At 34.3% G+C, this 12368-nt stretch overlaps 1 protein-coding gene across 2 annotated transcripts in view; it reads left to right on the top strand.

Annotated features, from left to right (window-relative positions):
* CSMD3 (CUB and Sushi multiple domains 3) overlaps window positions 1-12368 on the top strand; it is a 1254780-nt gene that overhangs the window by 808068 nt on the left and 434344 nt on the right. For both annotated transcript variants that reach the window (XM_011934353.1, XM_011934352.1), the window contains 2 exons: window positions 2053-2240; window positions 8250-8438. In XM_011934353.1, coding sequence (XP_011789743.1) covers window positions 2053-2240; window positions 8250-8438 — 377 coding nt within the window. The remainder of the gene's footprint in view (window positions 1-2052; window positions 2241-8249; window positions 8439-12368) is intronic.

Raw genomic sequence — 12368 nt, 5'->3', positions numbered from 1 at the left:
ACCTCTTCTTAACATATCCAAACATTTAGCAATTCTTGCTCTCAGATCTGCAAAGGAATTTTTGTTTTTGTTTATTCCTACGTTTCTAAATTTTCTCAATATCCAGCAGCTGCTAAGTCTAAGACGTATTCATTTTATTATCAGTCATTCAAAATGTATCTTTCTATTCCTTTTTCCTATCCTCAGCTCCCTGAATGCATATTATCACTATCAGTCTTTCAGAGAATAATTTTTTTTAAGTTAATGAGGACTATTTCAATTTGGTTAGGAAGGGTTTGGATTACATCAAGAATGTTTTTTAAAGACAACAAAAATTGAATAAGATTAGATCCAATTTCATTTATAATAACATTTAATGCTACCATAATATTTGTTTAGCATAAACAATAAATTTAATTTCATAAACAAACACCAGATAGAGGCAATTCATGAGAAATTTATACAACTATTTTAAAACAGAAAATGAAAGAAATTCAATTTATTGTGTAACCCTATCCCATTTTGCTTGTTATTAGAATGTATTTTTATAGTTCCTTAGGACAAATCTGCAATGATTTTCTTTTTAAAGATTCACCAGTGCTGAACACATGTTATTTATATCACCAGTTAATGTTGCTATTCTATTAAGAATTAAGTCTCTTTATGTTTCAATTCAAAGTAATGCCTGACTCTTCTGTACATTTTAATTTGGCTGTTGTCAGCTGACTAGCTATCAAAGTGAAACTCCAGTTTCAATCTTCACAATAGACTGACTACAAAGCAACCAAATAATAGGTTGACAATTTCTTTTTTTCCTTCCTTTTTTTTTTTTTTTTTTTTGAGACAGGATTTCCCTGTGTCGCCCAGGCTGGAGTGCAGTGGTGTAATCTCGGCCCACTGCAACCAAAAATCTAATGATAAGATCAGACATCAAAGAATAGAGGTTAGAGTCAGGGAGACTTGGTTTTGATGCCTTCTTCTGTACTTTAAGATAATCTGATACTATTTAAGTTTTGAAGGTGGCTGGGCGCAGTGGCTCACACCTGTAATCCCAGTACTTTGGGAGGCCGAGACAGGTGGATTACTTGAGGTCAGGACTTAGAGACCAGCCTGGCCAAGATGGTGAAACCCCTTATCTACTAAAAATATAAAAATTAGCCAAGCATAGTGGCACACACCTGTAATTCCAGCTACTCAGAAGGCTGAGACACTAGAATTGCTTTAGTCCAGGAGGCAGAGGTTGCAGTGACCTAAGATGGCACCATTGCACTCTAGCCTGGGTGATGGAATGAGACTCTGTCTCAAAAAAAAAAGAAAGAAAAAAGAAAAAAGTTTTGAAGGCTGTGATGTCCTTACTTGGAAAGTGGGTTCAATAATATGAGCTACGCCATAGAGTTAATGGGAGGATTACATAAACTAATGTAGATGAAGTCTTTAGTAGAGCTGCTGACACTTTAATAAACATCAAATGTATCATCATTAGTTACTACCTACTTAGAACTGCTGTTTTCAAATACAAACTTTATCACATGTTTAATGGCTGAAATAGATTTATCCAAAAATTTTGTATAAATGTTATGTATCAATAAAAAACACTTGAACAAAAAATAATTATAAAAGCAGATGTCAAATTTGAAATGTATATCTTATTAAGATGAGAATCTAATTATCTGATTGAAAATAAATGTAAACCACATAGTTTTCCATAAAAATGAGGAAGGCAACCGAAGATAACTCCAAAAATATGTTTGGTTCATGAACAGGCCAGTTAAAAGATAATTTATAATATTTGAAAGAAGATAATTTATAATATTTGAAAGAATCTTACTTAGGAATAACAAGTATATACAGGTAACTTTTTAATAATAATTTTTCATAGGAATAAGAGCTTATACCTTTGGTATTCACAAATGATGGTGTCTTAAATGATATCTTAGATATTAGATAAGCTAAAGAAAATTATAATATAAAATGGGAAAATTTTAAATAGGAATTTAAATAGCAGTCTAAAGTATTATTTCCCTATATAGTGTTTATTCTAAATCTATTTTCACATGTGTCTTTTAATCTTAGATTTCAGACTGAACTAAATTATGATGTTCTGGAAGTTCATGATGGGCCAAATCTTCTGTCACCCTTGCTTGGATCTTACAATGGCACCCAAGTGCCCCAGTTTCTATTTAGTAGCAGTAATTTTATATACCTTCTATTTACAACAGACAACAGTCGATCCAATAATGGCTTCAAGATTCACTATGAAAGTAAGTAATGATAACATTTTTTGATTTCCTCATTCTGTTTGCTTTACATTTTGTATTATTATAGTTTTACTAAGAGAACTAGTAGCTCTATTTATTTTAAATCAAAACTTTCCCTCATCTATAAGAATGTTAATGCTTTATAAGGTAAGATGTGTGTTTTAGTAAATTCTGCAATAGATTTTCCAGCAATATCTATCTAATATCATTATGAAGCAAAATACTAAAGAAATATCAGAAGCATCAAATTATTATTTGAAAATGAGTTTGTGTACCAATTATTTGTGTATAGTTCTGAAAAGCAGATAATAGGCAGTAATTGCCAGCCTGAGATATATATAAACAATAACATTTTTAGCATTTACTTCACAAATTCAGTTATTCTTTTATAGTTTCCTCACATTGATTGCACATATTTTCCATTTAAAATATTTAATTTTATTATTTTGCATAAAATTCTGAAAATCATGTTAAAATTAAAAAGTAAACTGTGTACACATATATTTAAATATGATTAATATAAGTAGAGAAAACTATATTAATACAAGCTATAATTCAGAGTGTTGGAATCATTATAATCCCTATTAAATCTAATGGTTTTGTTTAAAAAGTCTAAAATATTTTTGATTTTTGAAAAATTTTGATTCTGATATGAACACAGAAATGAGCTTTTTTGTCTTTATAAACATTTTGTACATGTGTGGCTATATTGCATAAGATTTATATGTGTGCAAACATATAAATTTACATATGCATACGTTTTCATCATGAATGCATAGCCATATACTTTTACATGAAATGCACTTTTGATAAATGAATCTTAACAACACACTTAAGAGGGTTATTAAAATATGTCTTTATTTCAAATGCAGATATTATATTCTTTCTTTTAATATTCAAGTTGATTATGACCCTTTCCCCCTCAAGAAGAAATTTCTGCATTTCAAATATATAGTTTTATAGTTGCTGTTGGGCATCTATCTTTAATACATGTAGTCAATGGACTCATGGGTTTTTTTTAAATAATTGTCAATATAGATCCATTACTTTTTTAAAATCATCTTATCTACAGTATTGTTTAACTATATTAACTTCTCATTATTTTGAGTTTTGTGGAATAAAAGTATACTTTGCAAAAATCATTGTAAAATGCAACAAGAGAATGCACATATACGTGGGGGTTCAAATGAACTAAAGTGCCTTAACTGAGATTTTTAGTCTAGCATGTATTTATTAAACCTGAGTCAAATTAGTCATTTAGAAAAATCTACTTCAAAACTAACCCTCACTAGTAATTAATTGATATTAATATGAAGGCAGCTTTTCTTTTTTTTTTTTTTTTTTTGAGACGAAGTCTTGCTCTGTCGCCCAGGCTGGAGTGCAGTGGCGGGATCTTGGCTCACTGCAATTTCCGCCTCCGTAGTTTAAGCGTTCTCCTGCCTCAGCCTCCCGAGTAGCTGGGACTATGGGTGCCCGCCACCTGGCCCGGCTAGTTTTTTTGCATGGTCTCTATCTCCTGACCTCGTGATCCGCCCGTCTCGGCCTCCCAAAGTGCTGGGATAACAGGCTTGAGCCACCGCGCCCGGCCAGGCAGCTTTTCTTTTAGTCCATTGCAGTATCCTTTACCCAGTAAATCATATCCAATCCCATTCCACCCAGGGTATGTGGTCTTTATCAGAAATAGGACTATTTTAAAGATTAAATGAAACAAAACATGCAAAGTGTTTTGCATAACTGGTAACATGCAGCATAACTGGTAACATGCAGTATGTTCTCAATAAATGATAGCCTTTACATTTCTCCTACAAAAGCTAGTCAGATAAGGAATAAAAATAAGAAGACCTGCTCAAATACATACCTTCAGGCCGCGTTTGTCACTTATAAGTTCTTAGTGTCATATTCCAAGTTATTTTCGAGGGCTAGTGCCTTAAAGGGCAAAGTGGAAGCTGAGAGCTGAGAAATGTTGAGATTGATTAGAGACACACTTGGTGTTAATTTGGTCAAATCTGGCAAGATACATTGTATTTAAATTTGTCTTTAAGAAATGACTTTCTCTCATTCTATTAGTCTTGTGGTATATTTACTCCTGTGAAATAATCTCAAACATCATAAATCCTTTCTTATCAAGAAACAAACAAAAGTCTTTTCATTCATCTCTTTCTTACTGTTTCCCAAGCTGAAGGTAACTAAACTATATTTTTCAAATGAACCATTCACAAACCTCAAAATCAGTAGATTACTAATGAGAACATTAACAATACATTTGGCATTTGCTGTATTTCTATTTTTTTAATCAATTTCGTTGAAAGTGAAAGTAATTTGTCTTCCCCAGGCAATCAAAATCCTATAGGAAGGAATGCTTGCAATGCCATCACTGCTTGCACTCCAAGTTTCTGTTATATTGCCTTTCCCAAGGCATTTTTTACCCCATTCTGTCTGCCCGTCAAAACATGGGGATTACAAAAACTGTATCAATAAGATAAGGTTGGCTGGGTGCAGTGGCTCACGCCTGTAATCCCAACACTTTGGGAGGCTGAGGCAGGTGGATCACGAGGTCAGGAGTTCGAGACCAGCCTGACCAATGTGGTAGAAACCCCATCTCTACTAAAAATACAAAAATTAGCTTGGCATGGTGGTGCATGCTTGTGATCCAAGCTACTCAGGCTGAGGCAAGAGAATCACTTGAACCCAGGAGGTGGAGGTTGCAGTGAGCCGAGATCATACCATTGTACTCCAGCCTGGGTGACAGAGTGAGACTCCATCTCAAAAAAAAAAAAAAAAAAGATAAGACTATTTATAGGTTTCAAAACACATTAAAATTATAACAACATAAAGTAGACTTTAGGAATATAATTTATTTTTATTTCTGTAGTTTTTCCCCAGGAAAAATCACATCTGTTTATTATGTTATATTGCTTGAAATATGACTATAATTAAGTCTTGGATATCTAAACATTATACAAATTTTAAAATTGAAAATGGGTACAGAACAAACCTATAGACATATATTCACCTCCAGATGTATGTTTTTCATATGAATGTCTAGATATATTTTCCAATTGAGGAAAATGTTAGATATCTAAAAGAATGTACAATTTATGACCAATAGATATTTGAGGGGAGGAGTAGTAGAAACAGAAACATAAAATGTTCAAATTTTTTTTACATAAATAAGAAAAATGTCTATTTGGGGATTCTACTTTTTAAAAAATCAAGCTCTATGAAGCAGTAAGGAAAAAGATAAAATGTTAATGTCATTTGATATAATGCAGACATGAACTTCTGAAAATTATGTACATTGCCAAAATTTAAGAATTTTCTAAAACTGGCTGGGCGCGGTGTCTCACACCTGTAATCCCAGCACTTTGGAGGCCAAGGTGGGAGTATCACCTGAGGTCAGGAGTTTGAGACCAGCCTGGCCAACACGGTGAAACCACGTCTCTGCTAAAAATACAAAATTTAGTCAAGCGTGGTGGTGCATGCCTATAATTCTAGCGACTTGGGAGTCTGAGGCAGGAGAATTGATTGCTTGAACCCAGGAAGCAAAGTGGAGGCTGCAGTGAGCCAGGATTAGACACTGCGTTCCAGCCTGTACGATGGACGAGACTCCATCTAAAGAAAAAAAAAAGGAATCTTCTAAAACTACTTACCAATTATGTTTTAGTATTTAATATTGACTGTTAATAAATAATATTTATATCAGTTCATCATGATGTTTCTCATTTTCTCAAGTTTGCAACATTTCCCTTGCCTTGAATTATGCCTTGAGTTATTTGTTTGTCAATCAATTATGAACTATTTCTTTAGATTTATTTTGTGACGCTTAGATCAATGTGGAACAGTGGAAGACATAAAATAAATACATCATCTTACTTTATCAGTTGAAAAGCCAAGAAAGGCAAATGAATTATTAACCCCATATATTCATTGACCTTTACTATAGGTCAATGACCAAAAGCATTACAATCACTTTTGGATAATTAAATTTTACTGTAATTTACATTGTATATGACCACTGCAACCCCCATTTCTCTGATTTTAGAAGATTTTACTACAATGTTAGAGTTTCGTGTAAAGGAAAGTTATATGTAACCTGGAACATTGGGGGAAATTGAAACCTAAAGGAAGGGGATCTAAACTTTTCTGTTAAAGATTGAGAAGATTGTGTACGTGTTAAGGGGACAACTGAAGGTATTCCTACGAGACAAAGCCTAAAACTAATGAGGAGACTTATCTGATTGATATAAAGAATGACCACTGAGAGATAATCACAAAAATTTAGAATAGTAAAGTCTAATTTGGGAATCTTAATTTTCAGGGTGACGACTTTGAACATGGTGCCATTAGCTATCGGGTATTAAAGCTATGAAAAAACATGTTTTGGCTATACGTATGTCCAACATTTTATATAGAATAAATTGGAGATGAAAGATACTGAAAAACATGCTAGATGTTATTGTTTATTTCATAAACTTGAGGTGATGAGGGCCTTGCATAGGGTAAGAGAAATAATACTTGACATGATGCTTTTCAATAAGAATGGATTTCAGACATATTTTGTGGAGGAAAAAAGTGAGGAGTCAAAGACGAATGAGAGTTTTAAAGCACTGGGTGCTGGCCAGGCGCATTGACTCACGCCTGTGGTCCTAGCACTTTGGGAGGCTGAGGCAAGCAGATTACCTGAGGTCAGGAGCTTGAGACCAGCCTGGACAACATGGTAAAACTCCATCTCTACTAACAAGACAAAAAACTAGCCGGGCATGGTGGCATGTGCCTGTAGTCCCAGCTACTCAGGAGGCTGAGGCAGGAGAATTGCTTGAACCCAGCAGGTGGAGGTCACAGTGAGCCGAGACTGTGCCACTGCACTCCAGCCTGGGTGACAAAGCAAGACTCTGTCTCAAAAAAAAAAAGAAAAAGCACTGGGTGCTTAGAAAAATAATGGTCTCACTTAAAAGAGGAACTTAGCAGATGAAAGTAGTTGTGTTGAAGATAAAACTGTCTCTATTGTATTTTAGTTTTTCATTAAAATAACAGCGTTTAGATGACGTGAATATGCTTGATAAATATACTTAAAATGTACAATTTCCCTCTTTAAAATTAAACTTCTATTTTGTACCATTTTGTTTAGCTTCATTTTTGAATTGGGTAGCTAATACAAATAAATATTTTCTCATATAAATGTGATTGAATATAATTATACAATATTAAAAATGTTAATGACTAATTTTGGAATATAGAAATAGTAGTTACTCATTGCTTAAATATCCTATATAGGAAGAAAAAAATAATAACTTGGTATACTTTATACCAGTGATTCTCAATTGAGTGTTGTTGCACCCCAAGAAATGTGTAGCAATATCTGGAGATATTTGTTATTGTCATGGCTGGAGAAGTGCTACTGGCATCGAACAAGTGGGGGCCAGGGATGTTTCAAGAAAACATTGTCATGGCATGATCTCAGCTAGAGATTGTAAATTGCAAGGAAGATATCAGGAGACACTGAAGTGTACTATAGACTATTGATAACAGCAACAGTTAACTACCAGAGGAAATGTACTAATTGGTTTTTCTTAGAACGGTTCTGGTGTTCATACTTTCATACCTTGCAAAATGCCTCTACTCTTTTTCTTTTTCCTTTAGTAATCAGAATATTTTGTATAATATTTAGAACGGTGCTTGGAATATAATAAATTCAAGAAATGTTGACTATCACTATGATTATTATTGTGATATATGTGTATATATACACAAAATTTAAAACAATACAAAGTTTTACAGATAGTTATACATTTTCATCAAGTTCTTATATAATTAAATCACCTGAATTTGATCCTTAATGGTAGGAAATGAAAAAACAAATTTACTAAATAAATTGCTGATTTTAAAAATGAAGTATGAGTACCTTTATTTGTAAAAATCGCTGCTTGTAACTGTTTGAAGAACTAGGAATGATTTTCAGCAAATCCAAACCCCATCAAGCTTACTCTTTATTTTTTTCCCTTTGTTTTCCAGGTGTTACAGTGAACACGTATTCTTGCTTGGACCCTGGAATACCTGTACATGGCCGTCGCTATGGTCATGATTTCTCCATTGGCTCTACTGTTTCATTTAGTTGTGATCCAGGATACAGGTTGAGTCATGAAGAGCCCCTTCTATGTGAAAAAAACCACTGGTGGAGTCATCCACTTCCAACCTGTGATGGTAATAACTCATTTGACATGCAAAATATGCTGATTTAGAAACAGAAAAATCAGTTTTTTTATGTGAGATTTGACATAATTATAAATCTTTTAGACTTTTTTAAAGATTCTTTTGTTTTCTGGCAAATTTATGTTATAAAACCATTCATGAAATAAAGACTGTTGCTAATCAGCCAAACTTACTCCATGCCTAAAAATACTATCTATGTATCTACCCTGTTTGTATTTGCATATATATTTAAAACTCACCTATGTAACTATTTTAAGAACATACAGTGGACCTTTTGAAAACAGCCTTAAAAATGCCAAATTGGTATGAGAAGAAAGCCCTGAAAAAAATGCAGCATTCGCTTCCTGCCTTGAATGACAACATGTCCCAGTTCAAATGGAAAGCCAGCTTGTCTACCCAAATTCTAACCAGCTACACAGCACCATGGTAGTTTACTCAGACTACCCTGTTGTGTCAAGTTCCTAGTTATAATAAATAGTATACCAGTGTGATTGTAAGTGACAGAAACCCATCTCTAACTGGTATTTAAAAATAAAAACAAGCTGTTGTTCAACTGTTCAAATAGTAGAAAAGGCAAGGTGGGATACCTCTCATTGCTAATAAGAAGTATGAGTATAAATTCAAAACATTTTTTTTTTTTTTTTTGAGACGGAGTCTCGCTCTGTAGCCTGGGCTGGAGTGCAGTGGCCGGCTCTCAGCTCACTGCAAGCTCCGCCTCCCGGGTTTACGCCATTCTCCTGCCTCAGCCTCCCGAGTAACTGGGACTACAGGCGCCCGCCACATCGCCCAGCTAGTTTTTTTGTATTTTTTTAGTAGAGACGGGGTTTCACCGTGTTAGCCAGGATGATCTCGATCTCCTGACCTCGTGATCCACCCGTCTCGGCCTCCCAAAGTGCTGGGATTACAGGCTTGAGCCACCGCGCCCGGCCAAATTCAAAACTTTTTAAGAATTTCTCTATCTTTCACCTAGACTTTTCTTTGAGATTCACATAATTGTCTTATATTGCAGCCAGGTTTTTTCCATGTGAGGAATTGTCAGTAGTGTATACACTCTTGGGAGGTGGAAGTTGTTAGTCCTGTATCTTCAGATTCAGAGAGGAATGAGAGCTCTTCCCTGTTATTCTAATTACAAAAATCCCAGGGAAGTTGTTCAATTGGTCCATATCTAAACTAGTAACTATAGTGAAGGAGAAGGGCCCATTATGGTTGACTTTGTCTTGGTCATGCCCTCTTCTATCCCTGCGGTTGAGACAAACCATGGTGGTATAAAGGTCCTATGTTTGTCAGACCCTAATAAAACTACAATGTTGGCCTGAATGAGGAGCATTCACCATGAAAGAAAGGTATAGAGGCAATATTGTAAGAATCAGGAAGATAAAAAGTAATGGCAAACCCATCAACACACTTAACTTTTATTAATAATAAAAGCAAATAGATCCAGTTTTCCCAGGAGCAGCACAGGCCTTCATCATTTTTCATCAGTGCAACAACAATCATTTCTGAGTTTTTCAATCCAACCCCATGTTTCTCACTAAGGTTATTTCATGTTTTATTCCATATCCAAAATTCTTAATGGCTTTTTATTGCTTAGAAAAGAAAGCTCAAATGACTAATCATGGAATTCATGGTCCTTAACCTTGAGAAATCCATCCTTTTCCATGATGTTTCCATCCTGCATTCTTACAATGCATCTTGATTTTAAAAGATCAAATCATGTTACTTTTAACCTCTGTTATGAACTAGCCTCTTCTTTTGCATTTCTATTTCATGTTGAGTATAACTGGACAAGGACTGAAATATATTTATTTTAAAAATGGCTAAGCTGTGTATAAAGCAGCTACTTAATAATTATTTTTTTCTGTTGACTTGAACTGAACTCAACTATCATATCACCTAGTGAACAGATTCGATCAGACGCTTCCTAATAGAGACTTTTGTGCCAGAGGTAATTAGTACAACTCTCCTGAGGTAGCAAGGGAGAAACAGACAAACAGAAGTTCTTGCCCTGTTCCAGGAATGTAAACTTGATTGGCCTAGGTTGCCTAATGCTTGTGTACAGTGTGCTTCACTCTAACATACATCAGCTTTTGTGATGTCTTTGTATCCTATGATCAGCTGATTTACAAAGCAAACCAGACAATGTAGTTTGATGGTAATAACAGTGATGACTAATATTTACTGAGTTTTTACCATGTGCTGATACTGCTACAGATGCTTTATGTATTTTAAGTCATTTTCTCTTCCAAGTAACTCTATACGATAAGTGCTATTATGATCACCACTTGCAGATGAGGAAACTAAGGCAAAGGAAAATTAAGAACCTCACTGTATGTCACCCCACTCGTTAAGGGCAAAGTCTGAATTTAAATCCAGGAAGCCTAGATCCAGGTCCTGGGCACAAGTCTGCCACTACACTGTCACCTGCCCACATTCTACACAATAGGAAAATACTAAAATTCCTTAAAATGAAAGATAGATGATACATTTGTTATTCTTTCTCAGTGATGTCACATACTTATTTTAAGGACTTTATATGTAAATGTATATATTTATATATGATACAGCCATTTTAATAGTTTATAGATACTCTGTGCTGCTTGGAATGCATAACTGAAAAACAGGACATTACCCTTTTTGCTATCAATTATACCAAAGAAAAAGAGTAATTTGATTTAATTCTATTTTCTGTGTATATGCTTAGATTTTGAAGTAAAAATGGATCCTTTCTTAATTCATATTTCACTATTGACCAAAGAACTTTGAACCTTGAACCAGAAATTCTTTCATCAGATTCTGCACTAGTTTGTAAATTTAGTGCCTTATTTTTTTTTTTAATTCCACTTTTGAAAGAATTTCTCTGCTTCTTCTTTTAAACTTTTAGGTCTAGTTTTCAACAAGCAGCCAGAGTAAACTTTTATAAACTAAAGCAAATCAGGACAACCCCTTACCTAGAACCTTCTTGCACCTTTCATCCCAGGCAGAATAAAATCGAAAGACTTTTGCATGATTTGATTAACCCCAGGTATTCTGGGCCTTTACTACCTCCCGTACTTCATCCTTCACCACTCTCTTCCTCATTCATGCTACTCCATTCCAACTACACGTGTCTCCTGAATAATTTTCCCAATATGAGAACCCTTTCCCATTCCTCCCATTCTGTCCCTCTAAGCCTCCCTTCATTTTGTCCTGAATCAGGATTTTCCCACAGAACCATATGACTCACTCTCTAATTTCACTCACAAGTATATACTCAATACTTGCCTCAGTAATTATATGAAAGAGTAACCCCTTTCATGCCACTTAAATTTTACTTCCTAGTATTTTTCACTCTGTTTACATGATTTTTTAGTATTTATTGTCTCTTTACCTAACAGAATATACATGTCATGTAGTAGGTGCTCTGCTACACTCACTGTCATACTCTCAATGACAAGAAGAATCCTTGTCAAACAGTTGGCACACAGTAAATCTGTGTTGAATGAAAGAAAGCTACATTCTCCATGAAATGTACTTATGGAAATATTTTTGCTTTTGGTTTTGCATATATATTTTCTGGTTTTTGCCTTCATGAATTTTGTTCTTTTTCTCCTGGAATGTTCTAACCCTTCCCTCAACTATGCATGTCAAAATTCTAGTCAACTTTTAAAGGTTATGAACTTGATCATGCTTTTCCTGAACAAAGCAACTGGGCATAATCTTGACTTTTTCTAAACTCTGTAGCTCTCTATATTTACATGTCATTTATTGCTACCTTCTAACCAGTTATTGATTTGTTAACTTAGTATTTATTAATTATGCTGTATATACACTATAAAAAGACTGTTGAGTATAAACAGTGTCTACATTCTTCTTGAATGCATAACAGTTATACTCATTATCTTATTTTTCTTTTTTTTTTTTTTTTTTTTTGAGACGAAGTCT

This window comes from Colobus angolensis, unplaced genomic scaffold, assembly GCF_000951035.1.
Source record: "Colobus angolensis palliatus isolate OR3802 unplaced genomic scaffold, Cang.pa_1.0 Scaffold134, whole genome shotgun sequence".
NCBI classification, from domain to species: Eukaryota; Metazoa; Chordata; class Mammalia; order Primates; family Cercopithecidae; genus Colobus; species Colobus angolensis.
The sequence above is the reverse complement of the archived record's forward strand: the minus strand, read 5'-3'. Positions and strand labels throughout refer to the sequence as shown.